The sequence below is a fragment of the Podarcis raffonei genome, chromosome 16 (assembly GCF_027172205.1).
Source record: "Podarcis raffonei isolate rPodRaf1 chromosome 16, rPodRaf1.pri, whole genome shotgun sequence".
NCBI lineage: Eukaryota > Metazoa > Chordata > Lepidosauria > Squamata > Lacertidae > Podarcis > Podarcis raffonei.
Genome location: NC_070617.1, coordinates 27457324 through 27474040, shown reverse-complemented (window position 1 = coordinate 27474040; position 16717 = coordinate 27457324). Strand labels below are relative to the sequence as shown.

Sequence of the window (16717 nt, the reverse complement as noted above, 5' to 3'; positions counted from 1 at the left end):
CCCACCCATCTATCTCTACCTGTGTGAAACAGCTCAAAGAACGAGCGAGCGGCTCTTCGCCAGCACATGCAGACCCCTAGAGATGTGGGTCCCTTTCCCTGCTTCCTGATCTGTCAACAGAAGAGCCACAGCTCAGTGGTAGGGTGACTGCTTTGCATGCAGAAGGTGCCAGATTCAGTCCCCCAATGGCATCTCCAGGCAGGATGGGGAATGCTCCCTAGAGAGCCACGGCTGCCAGTCAGTGCGGACAATACTGAGCTACATGGTCATGCTTTGTATGTTCCATCCCACATGTTCAAAACCTCGCTCTGGAGCGCAGAATCACACCCTCCAGCCAGTGGTGGACTTTGGGCTTTAACATTTCAGCTGTGTGCAATGCCAAAATTCGGCTCAGCACCCAATGCAGGCAAACCAGTCGCACTCCCCTAAATCTGCCTCTCTTCCAGCTATGGGAACATAAAACTCCACCAGGAACTCCTGTCAGTGACATTGGAAGAGTCTGCCGTGCTTTGCAGGGCTCAGCCAGGGGCTTTTTGGGCCAGGAGTCTGCACCACTTCCAGTTGCCCCCTTTTTCAGGAAGCTGTTGTATTGTGGGTCTTTCTACAGATTCCTGCAGTAGCTGAGGTGGTTTTCGAGGATGGTTAAAAGCTGTGTTCTCCCAGCTACATTCAGGCTTTTTTCTTTTTAAATCTTGGTAAAGCAGCCAAAGGGACACGGGTTGCACTGTGGGTTAAACCACAGAGCCTAGGACTTGCCGATCAGAAGGTCGGCGGTTCGAATCCCCACAACAGGGTGAGCTCCCATTGCTCGGTCCCTGCTCCTGCCAACCTAGCAGTTCGAAAGCACGTCAAAGTGCAAGTAGATAAATAGGTACCACTCCAACGGGAAGGTAAACGGCATTTCCGTGTGCTGCTCTGGTTCGCCAGAAGCGGCTTAGTCATGCTGGCCACATGACCCGGAAGCTGTACGCCGGCTCCCTCGGCCAATAAAGCGAGATGAGTGCCGCAACCCCAGAGTCGGTCATGACTGGACTTAATGGTCAGGGGTCCCTTTACCTTTTTTTAAGCAGCCAAACACTTTGCGGGGATGGAGGATTCGTGCATAATGCTGTGCACAGGAGAGACCTTGACCAGCTCTACCAAGTGGACAGTTTACTTTTTAAAGAAAAGGTAAGCAGTAAAAGGATGAGCATAAAAATAATCTTGAGGTTTCATTGCCCTTTTGGAAGGGGAGGGGGAGAGGAAACCCTGGATCAAGAGGCAAAGCTGCAGCGACTGTTTTGGCTTCTCTCCAATTATGATTCCTGCCTCTGGCACCTACCTGCCAGCAAAGTGCTTTACAACCCTTCTGACTCTCATGGTAATAACTCTGGGGCTTTGGCCTTATATTCCCTGCAGTCATGGCTGAGCAGAAGGCCGAGTCTCATCTTCAAGAAACAAGCACTGGAAGTGAACACGTGTTTTTTAATTGTTCATGGGATGCGACTCAATGGCTTTTCGAGAAAACAAAGACACGTAAAAGAGAACTCCCACTGCGGCAGAGGGAGCTCAGGCAAAATGAAGGGTGGTGGGACAGCAAAAGACCTTTTTGAGAAGTGGGTCTGAAGAGAAAATGAGTAACTCCCCTTCCCCCAAGAGAGGGGTCCCCGGAGCTGGTGGGGATGTTGGCACTGGTCTTCGGGGGTCTTTGGCCAACTCACAAGAAAGTCATGACCGTCCCATTCTTGCCAATCTGCCAGGGTTCCAGCGGGTAAAATCGGATGTTGATCCTGTGGGGGTGGGAGAGGATAAGGAAAGTCATGGAAGGCACCCAAGGTTGTGTACGGCAGTGGCAGCCCCTGCCACAGAAAGTGTCATCCAATCCTTTCCCTGCCTTGTACTCTGCATCCTTTGCCCAGGAAGAGGGCACCACTGGGGCTGGTTTTCTTCCTGAATGCTTGGGGAGCAGCAGGTGCCAACTTGAATAAAATACGAGGGGGGGCAGTTAAGCCCTGCATAATTGATCACATAGTGTGGTGAACACACCCCATTTGAATGGCAATGCCCATCCGCTAGGGGGGGGCAGCCCCCTCATAATTAATAATAATAATAATAATAATAATAATAATAATAATAATAATAATTATTTATACCCCGCCCATCTGGCTTCCCCAGCCACTCTGGGCAGCTTCCAGCAAAATGTTAAAATAAAGTAATGCAACAACCATTAAAAGCTTCCCTAAACAGGGCTGCCTTCAGATGTCTTCTAAAAGTCTAGTAGTTGTTTTTCTCTTTGACATCTGGTGGGAGGGCATTCCACAGGGCGGGTGCCACTACCAAGAAGGCCCTCTGCCTGGTTCCCTCAAATATTTTATTGGGGGCCCCAAACCTATTTCATGGGTATAGTCAGGATTTGTTTGGGGGGGAGAACTTTGTTAGGGGAGCAGAACCGACACGATTGATCCGTTACTTAAGTATTCCCATTGTTTTACTTGATGGGGGGGGACTGCCCCCCAGACTACACCCATGGACCCCTCGGCCCCTAGGAGTTTGCTCCTACGGAGGAGGAGGCAGTCACAGCGTGTCAAAAGCTGCTGAGGCGGGGTTGGGAGCAGCTTCTTCTAGTAGACTATAGCCTTCCTTCCGCCATAGAGGAAAGGCGGCGAGGAGGGAGGAGAAGTGGGCGCGCTCTGGAAGCTGGAGGTCACCCAAGGAGAGCGCGTTGGCGGCGTCCGGGATTGCCAGGAGCTCCCTCGCCTTCCAGGCCTCGATCCTCCCTCCCTCCCTCGGCCCAGACTCGCCTGTCGGGGCCGAGGCCCAGCTCCTTGGTGAGGAAGTCGAAGAGGCGGGCGCTGTGGCCCTTGTTCTGCTCGGCCGTGCCCACCACGCCGATGGAGGAGACGACCAGCTGGGCGCATGGAGCCGCAGACCCCGACAGCACCATCGCCGCGTCGCTGCGCACCGTCACGTTCACCCGCTGAGACCCAGAGGAGGGGAAAAGGACAATGAGTTTCTACCGGGCCGGTAGGACCCGGGATCCCGATCCCTGCGCCCCCGGGGTGGCCGGCAGCGCCCCCTCACCTCCTGGGGCTTGTCCAGGATGGTGGCCACGGCGGCGCACAGCTTGGCCGGCAGATCGCGGGGCAGCTGCGCCGCCGGGAGGCTCGTCTCCAGCTCCACGAAAGGCATCGCGGCTCAAGAGAGGCGGCGGCGGCGCGAGTACCGGGTCGCTTTGCGCGGCCGCCGCTGCCGCCTCCTCCTCCTCCTCCGGACTTCGGCATTGGCTACGCCGGGAGACTCGCCCCCTCCGGACCGGCCCCCTTCGGGGCGGGGTCGCGGCTCCCGGCGCTGGGAGGAACAGAGCGGCTAGCTGCGGGACATGGCGGGCAGAGTCCCGTTTTCTCCTCCCCTCCCCGGAGATGGTTTCCTTAAGGGCTGGCAGGCAGCAACCCTGTCGGGGTTCCCTCAAAGGGCGAGCCCCGGATGCTGCCAGTCCGTGCAGGCAGCACGGAGCCCTGGAGTATGATTCTCGTGCTCCGATCCTGCCCTTGGCCTCAGCAAGAGGGCAGATCCGAGGCGGGAGAAGTCGTGGCCAAGGTCCCTCGCTGGGATCTGGCGCTTCTCGGGCAGGGAAGCAGCAGCAGCAGCAGCAGCAGCAGCAGGCGGGCCTTGCTCCGGCTAATTAATTAATTAATAAAATAATTATAATAATAATAATAATATTTATACCCCGCCTTCCCCGGCCAGAGCCGGGCTCAGGGCGGCTAACACCAGTAAAATTACAGCAAAAACATAATAGGAAAAAACAAAACAAAATTAAAATACAGGTTAAAATGCAATTTAAAATGCAGCCTCATTTTAAAGGTAGCTTTGCACAGCTTGGGGAACAGCTGCAAACGGGGCAGCGCCCCAAATCTCCTTTGGGGGCTCAATAATGCAGGTATATGCAGGTGTCCCATACGGGAATCGAACCTGCAAGGAGCCCCTTTCTGGAAATGCACAAGGCGTAGCCGCTACCATCACGCCTCCGCCAGCATCTCCAAGGAGGACTGGCAATATCTCCATCCCGAGACCCTCCGCTGCCACGAGCCTCGTCGTCTCACGGCGGAATAACCCCTCTCTTTTTTTATTGGGTCTAGGGCAGCCTTTTTGGCGGGAAAACACACAGCGCAGCCTCGGTGGAGACCACGCCCTCTTTTCACCACCCTCCCCTCGAGGCCACCCCCACCTTCCCCACCCCCACACAGCATCCCGCTTTTTTATTGGGCGGCCGCCGCGGACCAATAAGGAGCCGCTTTGCTTGCGGCGGCGGCACCTCTCGGCTCTGCTCGGCGCCCTGACAGGCGGGAGTCCAGCCGGTACAGCCTGCGCTGACCTGACGCGTCCGGCCCGCCGCACCTGCTGGGTTTCCGCCTGGGCTCGAGCTCGCGTTGGCGGCACCGGTGGGCGGCAATACGGGCCCTTCTTCCGTCCCTCAGGTGCTGAGGCGCCCCGCCTGGCTGTCAGTCAGGCCTCGCACCCGCCCCGGAAGTGGGGGGCGGGGTACGCTGGAGCCCGGTGGCAGACACCGCCAGGGCGTTGTGTCAGCCGAAGGCTCAGTAAGCCTTCCCCTTCTCCCGCTTCCTGTCTTAAAAGGCCATGAAGCGCCCCTCCCCCTCCCCTTCCCCTCAATATTTCATTGGTAAGCTTCTCAGCGGCAGAGCACTTGGCTTTACAGTGCTCAGCTCCTCAAGCCTGCAGTGCTGGGCCCCAGCCTTCTCTGCGAGCCTGGACAGCTGTTGCCAGTCAGAGCAGCCAGCGGATGGGCAAGGAGGCTGGTATCTTTCTCGGTTCCTGCCGGTCCCTCTTGAACTCTGGTTCTGCTGCAAAGGCCTGCTGGCCTGACCCATGCTCCACAGCCCCAGGCAGCATGGACAAAAGGCTTGCACGCAGAAGGGCCTGGCACTCAGGTCCTTGGTATCCCTATTTGGGGGTGGGAGAGACTCCCTGCTTCAAATCCTGGAGAGCAGCTGCCCTGTCAGTGCTGTGCTGGGTGGACATGGTTCTCTGATTTGCTGTAACGGAACAGCCTCTGTTGTCTTCTTGTTTGCTTGGGTGACATTATCTTGAGGGTGGTATAGAAAAGCATTGGTTTGGGCCTTTTGTTCATATACGTATGACGCCCAACGGATTGTGCTTCCTCTGCGTAAGTGGACACTCTTCCTAAATCGATTTTTGAGATGGGAAGGGAGCTCAGTTTGTTTTGGGAGTATCTGTAGATGCACCAGCTTGGTGCCATCTCTTCTGGCTTCACAAGCTCGCTCCGGGTTTCCACATGTCGTTTACTTCCCATAACAGGAGCTTGAGAAATCTCTTGCATTTCTCAACTAATAGACATCTATTAGTTTGGGATGTCTCAGGGTTTCTTTTAAATCCAACTGGAAGTAATATTTCAGTGTTTCAGCGAGCATTTGCCCTTCTGTGGCAGTGTGCTCTGTTGCAGGGCAGACGATTCTAGTTTGATCAATAAATTATGTGGGTTTTGCTCCTTAGATTCATGAGTGAACTGAACCAACAGAGGTGGCGAATGGCAACACTGAGTCTTCAAAGATGGTAAAGTAGCCGTTGACTCCTTTATTTAGAAAAAGTTGTGGTGGCAGGTCTCAGTGAAAGCTGGATACTGCTTCCCCATAGATACTTCTGGCTTGCTCTTCTATTTGTGTGGGAACTCCACTTCTCTTTCCCCTTTGTATTCTAATCTGGTGTTGGTGCATGCTATTAGACTGTTACTTATGCGTTAACTCTTCATAGAGAAGTTAATAACTGTAATCCAAATGGCTTCACTATTCCCTGGCAAGGTGGCTGTATCTTCCCTCTGGCTCTCTTCCTTCAACAATGGTTACTGATCTCCCATATTCCCCCCCCCCCACTATTTGTTAATGGGTGTTTTGAGGGAGAAACTGCTGAAATTCTGGTAGTAAGTTAGAGACCACCCATTGCAATGGATTTATCAGCAGCACACACTACTGCTTTTTTGTCCCACTTCTAGATTAGGATTGCAGCATTGAATGCCAGTTCCACTGTTGAAGATGACCATGAAGGGACCTTTAAAAGCCACAAAACACAGACAAAGGAGGCACAAGTAAGCCAAGTTCTGCTGTAAGCCCTGAGCTGGTGTTTTCTTCTGCTCTGAGCAAAGTCAGTTAATTAAAATGTCAATTTTGATCTCTAGGAAGCAGAAGCATTTGCCTTGTACCATAAAGCTTTGGACCTTCAGAAACATGACCTCTTCGAAGAATCTGCCAAAGCTTACCATGAACTGCTTGAAACTCGCCTCCTTCGAGAGGTCAGTGAAATGGGATCAATAGGCTTTCCTCCTACTAGGTGGTGTGGGGTGTGTGGTCCGCTCTCTCTGCTACAAGCACTCACCTTGTGGAGACCTACAGCAATCTCAGGCTTAACCATGAGAAGGTCTCTTGTTGAGCTGAGGCTCGGGGAGTTTGATGGCCCCAAGTTTGCCAGGTTGTGAGCCACCAATAACATACCAGTGGGAGGAAGCTCCTGAGTGGGGGCAAATGTCAGAGTATCTCTTTGTGAAATACACGCTGAATCATGTCCAGCATTTGTAAGCTCAGTGGGCATCAGAATTATTCACTAACCTGATGAGCATTTGAATGCTCATCATAGGTCAGTAGTGTGATGATCCACTCTTCCAAACCTTCATTTTTTGTAAGAATTTAGACTTTAGATGCTGTTTCGCTAAAAAGCTGCTTGTTTTCAACAATCTCCACTGATTGTTGGGGGCTCTCCAGGGTCTTTCCCTGTTAGCTGCTACCTGAGATCCCTGTCTCACTGAAGATGGTGCCTTGTGTCTTCTGCGTGCAGAGCATCTGCTCTTCTGCATGAAGATTTGAGTGGTTGGATAATAGATATCCATTTCTAGAGGTGGTTAAGCAGCTCGCTGGGCCTTCAACCCATTTGTTGTAGTGGGTCTGTGGGCTATTTGATACTGATTGTATTTTACAACAGTGTCTGCTTTGCTTTTTGAAGTCCCTCGGGTGCTCTGGAATGATTCACGCTGGCACCTTGCGGGTTTGTAATCATTCTGTGTTATTAATGAAGGTTTTTATCTCAAACTGCGTCTCTCATCTACAATTTTCAGGCAATTCCATCTGGTGATGAGAGGGAGGGCTTAAAGCACCCAGGCTTGATGCTAAAGTATTCTACTTACAAAAACTTAGCTCAGCTCGCAGCACAGCGCGATGACTTTGAGACGGCCATGGAGTTCTACTTGGAGGTACAGGCATCTCTCCTTCGCATTTAATGCTGCAGCAGAGAGGATCCTGGGGTGCTAAGCCGCAACACTCAGCCACGAGGAAGGCCGAGGCTTGGTGGGCCGGATCCAGGATTCACCACTCTTACACTAGAGCCTTGTAACCCCAAACTGTTAGTGCAACTTCCAGGTTCCATTGTGGGTACAATTTACACTTGTGTGTGTATGTAAAAGTGTATTGTTATATACTGTGTTTTCCAGGCTGTAATGCTAGACTCGACAGACGTCAACCTGTGGTATAAGATTGGGCATGTGGCACTCAGACTGATGCGTCTGCCTCTGGCACGCCATGCCTTTGAAGAAGGACTCACCTGTAATCCAGACCACTGGCCTTGTTTAGATAACCTTATTACAGTTCTCTACACACTCAGTGACTACACAAGTAAGTTGTATTCATTTTGTTTTATTTTTCCAAATAAAGCTCATTACATCTGTTGGTACAGGCAGCTGCTGGAGTTGCTGTTTTGGATTGCTTGGGTTGGTGTTGCTCACTTTTGGGGTGTTGGGAGGGTAACAATAGGCTGATAGCAAACTCTTTTGTTTTGAGATAAGCTGTTCGTAGTTTAGTCTTTTCCTATTGAGGGCTAGAGGGTGGGTATTGTTCATTACTGTTTATATGTATATTTTTTAAAAAATCTATAATCTCTGTTTTAAAAAAAGACTATACAGTAAATCAGTTTACAAATCAAAACATGCATTATATAAAAAGATGTGAACACAAGATCAAACAACAGTTCTTAAAACAATAGACGGACAATAACAGTGTTAACATAGCAAGCCAAAAGAATAATAATTAACCAGTAAGGGAAAATGATTCCTTGCATGTTGGTGATAAAGGGAATGGCATCAACACCATAAGGTGAGAAGCCCTCTAAAAAGCCCTTCTTTAACTAAAAACACAAAGTGCCGGGGTCTGGCGGCTCTCAGTTCCTAGGCTGGCTCTACAAAAATTCTTAATCCTTGGTTCGGCCCTAACTCTTAAGCCAGGGGCCATGGTTTCTATCTTCCGTGTGTCAGTGTGGTGGGGCAAAGTGGGCATGATTGACTTGTGTTCTCAATAAGCCATGATTTATGGCTTGCTCTGTGTAACAGAAATGTTTGGTATTGATTTGACGTGTCTGAACATACAGTTTTTACATCTTAAGGAAAAAAATAATTTTCAAATAAAAACTTGGTGGTGTGTTTGAATATAAACTAAGTCACCATACTTGGTGTACTTTACTGTTTTATGTGCCCCCCCCATCAAATATTTTTAGTTCAACACTTTGGGCTACTGGAAAAACCTTTGAGGTATTTATACAGCATGTGAAATGAAATGATATATTCCTTAGTTCTGTTTACAGACATGCCAAATTGGATCTTAGCATATCCCACCCGCTCCAGGAAGGCTACATCACTGTATACTATCAGAATGCTCCTTTGGGATGCACTTGACTTTCCGATATGGAAAAAAAGAGTTTAGGATGAATTTAATATGTGGCTTTTGTTCCTCCCCTCAGCCTGCTTGTATTTCATCTGCAAAGCTCTGGAGAGGGATTGCCTGTACAGCAAAGGGCTGGTCATCAAGGAGAAGATCTTTGAGGAGCAGCCATGCCTCAGGAAGGACTCCTTGAGGATGTTCCTCAAAGGGTGAGTTTCTTCCAAAATTGAAGGTAAAGAATGTTGATGCTCCTGTCTTGCATCAGGTGGAATAGTCGCAGAAGCTTCCATTTCAAAGTGAGGGCATGCAGCCTCTTTGCCAGGTCCCAGAGGTTTGTTCTGTCTCCTGTTTGTGACCTAAAGCTGCTTCTCCCATACTGGAAAGGCAGAGAGTGCCACAACGAACCCACCGTTTTGTAGGCATCATGCTGTTGACATGCAGCTTCCAGAGTTGCTGTTGAATGGGTGTCCAAGTATTTAAGCTATTTTACTTTCAGCAGGGTAATTTAAATTTTGCTAAATTTAAAGGAATTTGCCTGGCTGTGAAATGACACGGAATCATCTAAACAGCTGCTTTGCTTCTTCTTTTGTTTTTCCAGTGACTTGTCAGTCCACAATGTCAACGTGAGTCCGTCTGAGACTAGAACGATCATTGAGGAAGCTCTGGAGTTGCGCAGGAAGAGGCAGGCACTCTTGGTGCGAAAAAGGGAGCCAGACCTGAAGCTTGTCCAGCCCATCCCCCTTTTCACGTAGGTCTCAACTGGGTGTGAACTTACTCTGACAACTGTAGAGCAAACTTAAAGCAATATTTCTTTAATGATTTCTGTGAACAATTGACTTTTGGTCCCACGTGGAAAATGGCTGCCTTGCTCCCAAACGTTCTCCTTATTTCTTCATGTGCCTTAAAGGCAAGGAGACGGGAGCATTGCCTGCCCTGGCCCCTGGGTGAAAGCTGAGCTTGTGTTTGGTTGTCTGTCATGTGCTGTCCTGCAGGTGGAAGTGTCTCGGGGAGAGCTTACTGGCCATGTATCAACACCTGACCACTTGCGAGCCACCTCGGCCCAGCCTGGGCAAGAGAATTGACCTCTTGGAGTACCAAGATCTAGACCAGCACTCTGACGTCCCGGCAACTTCCGCTCCTGTCAGTGTTATACAGCCCAACCCCGTCAGCACCAATCCCCAGATGCCTGTGACGGAGCCACTCCTAACATACACACCAGTGACGCCCACCTTTCCCAGTCCAAGTGTTCTGGAATCAGTCAGTCCTGCAGGTGAGGGATGCATTACATGAATATGTTCTCTGGGTGGATGTTTAAGGGTTTTCTGAATCATTGTGCTCTGTTCTTCATGGACCAATTAATAAAGTGGAAGTAGAGCTGGTCTTCTGCGGGGAGAAGTGGTAGGATGCTTATGATAGGATGGCTTGTGCCGTCTATGGTGCAAAGAGAGTCTGGAAAGCAGAAGTGACAACTCCTAGCCAGCTCCCAGGTGGACGAGCCAAGCTTCTCTTCCAGGGGCTTTTGGAGGACATTTGCCTGGAGAATGGGGAGGAGAGATTCTGGTGGCCATGATGTTGTTGCTGCTGCTATGGAGTGGCTGTTGGTGCAGCAGCCACCTTTTTGGGGAGTGGGGTAAGGTGTCTTCTGGGCTGTCACTGCTCCTCTGGCTCCCCCTACTTGGCTTCTGTGGCAACAAGAATTCTGCCTTCTGCAAATCAGAGTTCAGGGGAAGCCGTCCTGATCAAGTGTGTCCTTGCTGGGGCCAGGAGTTTGATACCTGGACGTTCTCTGGCTCTTCTTAGGGGATGCCTCCGTGGGGGACAGATCAAAGAAAGGGGTGAAGCGGAAGCGAATCCCCGAAGACAGCGGCGAGACAGCCAAGAGGCGGTCAGCTCGGGTGCGGAACACCAAGTGCAAAAAGGAAGAGAAGGTGGACTTCCAGGAGCTGCTGGTGAAATTCCTTCCTTCACGGTGAGGAAGGAAGATTGATGGTTGTGCTTCTGAAAAAATAGCAGAGAAGCTGCTGAGCTCTGCACCCCACCCACCCAGGGGTGAAACTAGGCTTTATTTCACCCAGGTGAAAGACTCAGTTTGGTACACACACGCCGCACACATTTACATACATGCACACAGACTGGGAGCCTCAACGGCGCCCCTCTGGAGGCTTCACCTAGGGCAAAAAACCCTCCAGCGCAGCTTTGGTGCAGGCCCACCATCTCAGTGGGCTTTCTGCATGGGCTGCTGGAGCAGAAGAAGAAGAGTTTGGATTTGATATCCCGCCTTTCACTCCCTTTAAGAAGTCTCAAAGCGGCTAACATTCTCCTTTCCCTTCCTCCCCCACAACAAACACTCTGTGAGGTGAGTGGGGCTGAGAGACTTCAAAGAAGTGTGACTGGCCCAAGGTCACCCAGCAGCTGCATGTGGAGGAGCGGAGACTCGAACCCGGTTTCCCAGATTATGAGACTACCGCTCTTAACCACTACACCACACTGGCTCCAGTGTGTGGTACCTCGGGTTACAGACGCTTCAGGTTACAGACTCCGCTAATCCAGAAATAGTACCTTGGGTTAAGAACTTTGCTTCAGGATGAGAACAGAAATCGCGCAGCAGCGGCCCGATGGCAGCGGAAGGCCCTATTAGCTAAAGTGGTGCTTCAGGTTAAGAACAGTTTCAGGTTAAGAATGGACCTCCAGAACGAATTAAGTTCTTAACCCGAGGTACCACTGTACTGTGCTGATTTGGGGTTGGCTGTCTGCCTTCTCCAGGGCACAACTTCTCGTGATCCCTGCAATATTGTCAGCAGTTACAAGGAACTGGTGTTTCCCTCCACTTTGATTGGTGTGTTGCAAAAATAAATCTAGCTTCTGGGAATTGGGTGTTGCTTGCCAAATTGCTATAACAGGAGTGTGTTTTGATGTCTGCCTTGTGAGGGGCTGCCAAGGTCCAGAGCATTGATGCTTTGCTTTGCTCTTTGCTTTGCTTTTCCTGTTAGCCTGAGGAAACCTGACCCAGAAGAAGACGAGGGTCCTTTCAGCAGCTACGAGGTCCAGTCTGAGGCCAAGGAGGAAAATTTCCAGCATGTGGGCACCCACAGGATGCCGTGTGACTCAACAACATGCATGGAATATGGTAGGGACTTTCCCTGGCTTCTGTGTTTCAGCTGAGGGACTCCCCCAAAAAGGATTACATTTGAATTCATTAATTTGATCCAATATTTGGAAGCTGTAGTATAATTTTGTGGTGAAGCCTTTGACGGATTAGGTGAGCTGCTCTGATGTCACAGAATGTAGGGAGGCTGGGGAGGGGAGAAGTGGTTGCTTCTTTCCATGCACATTGTGTTAACTTTTTTCTTCCAGAGAAGCAGGATGTTCATAACTTCCTCTTGGCTAACTTGAACAACGGGGGCATCCTTGAGTTGATGATGAGGTACCTGAAAGTGATCAGCCTGAAGTTCCTTGTGAAATGGCCGCCGGGCTTGGCTGAGGTTGTGCTGAACATCTACAACAGCTGGAGGAAGCACAGCAGCAGCCTCCCCAATCCGCTGCTAAGGGACTGTCGCAACGAGCACATCAGGGTAAGGAAATACTTCTGGAGGTGACCTCGCTCTGTTGCCACCCAAGCACCACCTCTAAAGAGTACATGTGTGAGAGAGACTTAGTTCCTGTATAGCAGGAGCTGTGTCTGGTAGCCAGAGACATGGTGCCAGGCATGGGCTATGATCCGCAGAGCATGTCTCTGCTTCTTTGCTGTTGTTTTTATCCTACTCTTCGGCTGAAAAGGCTCTCAGGGTGACTTGCATACTGTCAAAAAAAAAAGTCTCTCCTCGCAGACTTGCAATCTTAAGAGACACAACACAAAAGGAAAAAGGAATGGAGAGGGAGGAGGAAGAAGACAAAGCCAGGCATCAGTTCTTAAAGCTACATAGTAGTTCTTACAGTGACTGGCTAGGATGGATATACCGTATTTTTCGCTCTATAACACGCACCAGACCATAACACGCATGTAGTTTTTAGAGGAGGAATACAAGAAAAAAAATATTCTAAACGAAACAGTGGATATATGATTTTTGTGGTTCATGCTGTGGCCACAGACATGTGATCAGACAGTGAGTTTGGAGTAGCCCAATGCAAAAATCCTGAGGATCCATGTGGATCCATGCTTTGTAATCACGTTTTTGCACCACTGCGGCCCCAGGCAACAGTGGGTGCGTGATTTTTTTGGTGCAAGATGTAGCCATGGACATGCTATGTGATCTGATGGTGAATTTGGGGTGACCCAGTGCAAAAATCCTGAGGATCCATGTGGATCCGTGTTTTGTAACCACGTTTTAAGTGGGGAAGGAAGGAAAAGCACTCAAGGGACAAGGAACACGCGCGGGGTGTGTGGAGAAGGATGCTGCTAATAATGCAGGAGAGGAGTTTAAGGGGAGAAGGAACACGCATGGGGTGTGTGGAGAAGGATGCTGCTAATAATGCAGAAGAGGGGTTTAAGGGGAGAAGAAGCATGCGTGGGGTGGGTGGAGAAGGATGCTGCTAATAATGAAGAAGAGGGGTATAAGGGGAGAAGGCTCCTCTCCCCTCCCGCTTTGCTCCTTTAAAGAAGCAGGCTCTCTGTCCCTCTCTCCTCCCCACTCCGCGGCTCTTCTCCCACTTTGCTGTTTCAAAGCGAGCCAAGGAGGAGGGAAGGAAGGGGAACCATGGATCCTCTGCTCACGACTGCAGCAGAGCCCCTCTGCCACCCGCAGGCATTCGCTCCATAACACGCATAGACATTTCCCCTTACTTTCTAGGCGGAAAAAAGTGCGTCCTATGGTGCGAAAAATACGGTAATTCTGGGAGAGGGGAAGCTGGGCACGGCCCTGCTTCCCACTTCTTCCTAAGCCACAGCTTGATGGAATGGAGAGTTGGAAAAAAATCAGTGTAAATCTGCTTTTCACAAGTGGGAGCTTTTCCCGGCCCTGGTTCCCGAGATGGTGTTTAACTGGAGGAGCAACAATACTAGAGGTGTAGCATCAGGGAGTGTTCTATGACTGAGTAATTGGAGGCAGGAGGATAATCCTCGGCACCCCTTTTTACTGTTTGGGACCTACCCAGAGGTTGATACTTAGGCCATCTGCGCACCCTTCCCATGGGAATAGTGTTTTAGGACCTCCACTGGCTCCAGGTTTGTATCTTGATTGACAGTTGGGAGTAAATCCCTCCGCAAACTTTTCCCATCAGGACAAACTTAGCTGGCAAGATGCTCACTGCCTGCCCTCTGCTCCCTTTATTTTTAGGATCAAGCTTTTCTTCGGTGTCGTGTGATAAAGGTTTGAAGAGCGAGCCAGGGGGCCAGTCCCCTCCTGATGCTTCTTCTCTCTGCAGCAAAATGTCTTTCTGCTGCTGTTTCTGATCTTTCACAAATGCTGTAGTCAACACTGCTTATTCTCATAAGAAGGGTTTTTCCGCTGGAGGTGCAAATTGCAAATGATTCCCCCTCCAATCCCCTGACGCCTTCCTAACCCTCCCCCACCCCCCACTTTTGTCTCTGCTCTAGGATATGATGCTGATGAGTCTGTCCTGCATGGAGCTGCAGCTTGACCAGTGGCTGCTGACCAAAGGGAAGAGCTCAATGGGTGAGTGAGCATTGGGTGTTAGCAAGTGCTTCTTCCGAGGAAAGGCCCTGCAAACTCCTTCCGGTGAGATACGAGTCCCCACAGGAAACACGTGCCTGAGCTTAGAAGCTGGGCCTGGTAGTCAATCTTGAGGTTTGCACATAGACATTCCCAAGTTGACCTTTTGGCATTGAAGTCAGGTTGGAGGAGACTGGAGAGTCCCCAGCCACTTGGGTCAGATGGACCTGGAGCAGGACAGGGCAGCTTCTGGGGTTCACTGCTTCATAAGCAAACCCAACGCCTTGCAAAAAAGAAGCAAGTTTTTCTCTGTTATGTTTCCTCAATCAGTTTCTCTCAGGTGCAGATCTTGGGGTTCTCCGCTCCCAATGCTGTTGTTTAGACTTTGAGCTGCAAAGAATCTGAGCTCTCATGTTAGAACCTTGTGCTGAAATGTGAAATAAACTGTTTCAGTGTCTCCAAGGAACGGCCCTGCGGGCAGCTCTGTAAACGGGAAGTTTGGCCCTGATTTCCCTGGCAGCCACTTCCTGGGGGATCTTCTCCAGCTCTCCTTTGCCTCTTCTCAGCGAGACCTCTTTGAGGAGGGCTGGCTGGAGTTTGTGGTTCGGGTGTATTGGCTGAAGGCTCGCTTCCTGGCCCTGCAGGTTTGTATTTTGTTTTTTTGGGGGGGGGGATCCTGGTGCTGCACAGCTTCTGTGGTGTTTGCAGCAGAGAACCTAATTCAGCACTACTGGCTTTAGATCTGGGCAGTCAGACACTGGGCACACAGCTCCTCTTCTGTGAGGCTATAGTGGAAATCTGGGTACAAAGGCAGAGTGAGTTTTTAAAAGCCTTGAGCAAAAGGCTTTGCCAAAGGCAGCTTGGGGTATGGAGTTCCTGGGAGGGGCTGGCTGGGGGAAGGAGCTTAGCTGGCAGGCTGCAGTTGAGCATGCTGCTTGCTTTCCCAGGGGGACATGGAGCAGGCCTTGGAGAACTATGACGTCTGCACAGAGATGCTCCAGAGCTCTGCTGCAGTGCAGGCCAAAGCTGGCGACGAGGGCGTGGTGATCCGGTTGCCAAATCTCCATGTGGACTCTGTGGTCTCGTTGGAAGAGGTAACACCAGCTGGACGTGGGAACATTTGGGTCACTGCAAGAGGCTGGCTGCACTTGCCTTCCTTGTGAGGATGAACTCATAGCAGTTATGCCGGGGATGCAAACATGGAAGCAGCCATGACCCCATTACCAAAGTGTGTGTGCGCTTTGTGTGTTGAAGGTCCCAGGTTCAGCCCCTCAAGGAAACACCCTCTGCCTGTCAGAGTGGACACTGTTGAGCTAAGTAGGCCACTGGCTCAACTTTGTCTCAGAAAGCTTCATATGTTTGAGTCTGGATAAATGCTTGACTAAACTACCTGTGATTTGTGGTTCTGGTTTGAAAACTGAAATGAAGCAGTCAGTGTCCTTCAGTTGGGCTCCTGCCTTACTGTCACCTTGGTCCGTTGCTGCCTTCAGAGCAGCTAATTCTGTTGCTTGTGGAACACGTGAGAGAGGATTGCCGCTTGCAACATGCAGTGTGTGACTCTTGCAGATTGAGAAGAACCTCAAGTCCCTGGAGAGATGCCAGTCCCTGGAGGAGATCCAGCGCTTGTACGAGGCCGGCGACTACAAAGCGGTGGTGCGTCTGCTGCGGCCCACCTTGTGTTTCAGTGGATACGGCCGGACGAAGCACCTGGAATTTGTCATCTCCATTCCGGAGAGGCCAGCTCAGCTGCTCCTGCTGCAGGTGGGGTTGTCTGAGGGCAGCAGGGTAGGCCAAACTGGCATAGCCAGCCTTGATGGTTGCAGCAGAGGCTGCCAGGAAACAGCAGCCAGCAAAACAACCAGCAGGTTCACTGGGCTGACTCTGGCGTTACGGTGCTAGTTCCTTTTGCTGTGCGGAGGGGAAAGCGCTCTGTGTGTGTTCTGCTGTTCAAAGCTGTTTTTAAGGAAATGAACACCCAAGTTGTTGGAAACCATGGGGTTAGGGAAGGCGAGGGAGAGTGCCCTTGTGCTCAAATCCTGCTTGTGGGTAGCTGGTTGGCCATTGTTAGATAGAGATGCTGGATTAGATGGGCCATTGGCCTGATCCAGCAGGGCTCTTTGTAGGTTCTTGAGGAGTCCTCAGGGTGTTTTCTTGATGGCTTTTACGCAGTGCTGCATGTTTATCCTGGTCACGTCACACAAATGCAGAGAAGCGGAGGGTGTACAGGAACCTGTTGTCCGCACCTTTCGGCCTTTCCAGCCCAAGTGCTCTTTGCCACAAGCACCAGTGCCCTCTCCATAGGGAGCCTGCAAGGGCATGCCTCTCACTGCCCTTCTATGTGCAGATCTAGGAAAGGTTCCCAGCAGCTGTCTTGCAAATGCTCTTGCACATCTTCCC

General features: G+C 50.7%; 2 protein-coding genes across 6 annotated transcripts in view; one reads left to right on the top strand and one right to left on the bottom strand.

Moving 5' to 3' along the window:
* Nucleotides 1-1447: 1447 nt before the first annotated feature.
* DDT (D-dopachrome tautomerase) lies at nucleotides 1448-3470 on the bottom strand. Its single transcript, XM_053368847.1, has 3 exons — nucleotides 3061-3470; nucleotides 2781-2956; nucleotides 1448-1769 (listed from the first exon to the last, which is right to left on the bottom strand). Exons 1-3 carry the CDS (start codon nucleotides 3166-3168, stop codon nucleotides 1697-1699), a joined length of 357 nt encoding a protein of 118 aa, XP_053224822.1. The 5' UTR covers nucleotides 3169-3470; the 3' UTR covers nucleotides 1448-1696.
* A 788-nt stretch (nucleotides 3471-4258) lies between these two features.
* The window catches only part of CABIN1 (calcineurin binding protein 1), a 62678-nt gene continuing 50219 nt past the window's right edge, over nucleotides 4259-16717 (top strand). For 2 of the 5 annotated variants that reach the window (XM_053370138.1, XM_053370135.1), the window contains exons 1-16: nucleotides 4259-4457; nucleotides 5512-5571; nucleotides 6008-6100; nucleotides 6191-6304; nucleotides 7121-7255; nucleotides 7493-7673; nucleotides 8791-8920; nucleotides 9310-9459; nucleotides 9704-9981; nucleotides 10512-10680; nucleotides 11702-11838; nucleotides 12066-12283; nucleotides 14245-14323; nucleotides 14774-14964; nucleotides 15268-15414; nucleotides 15887-16081. In XM_053370138.1, coding sequence (XP_053226113.1) covers nucleotides 5569-5571; nucleotides 6008-6100; nucleotides 6191-6304; nucleotides 7121-7255; nucleotides 7493-7673; nucleotides 8791-8920; nucleotides 9310-9459; nucleotides 9704-9981; nucleotides 10512-10680; nucleotides 11702-11838; nucleotides 12066-12283; nucleotides 14245-14323; nucleotides 14774-14964; nucleotides 15268-15414; nucleotides 15887-16081 — 2220 coding nt within the window. In that variant the 5' untranslated portion in view covers nucleotides 4259-4457; nucleotides 5512-5568. Of the gene's footprint in view, nucleotides 4661-5511; nucleotides 5572-6007; nucleotides 6101-6190; nucleotides 6305-7120; nucleotides 7256-7492; nucleotides 7674-8790; nucleotides 8921-9309; nucleotides 9460-9703; nucleotides 9982-10511; nucleotides 10681-11701; nucleotides 11839-12065; nucleotides 12284-14244; nucleotides 14324-14773; nucleotides 14965-15267; nucleotides 15415-15886; nucleotides 16082-16717 lie in introns of all 5 variants that reach the window. The other 3 variants (XM_053370139.1, XM_053370137.1, XM_053370136.1) reach the window with 2 other exon arrangements.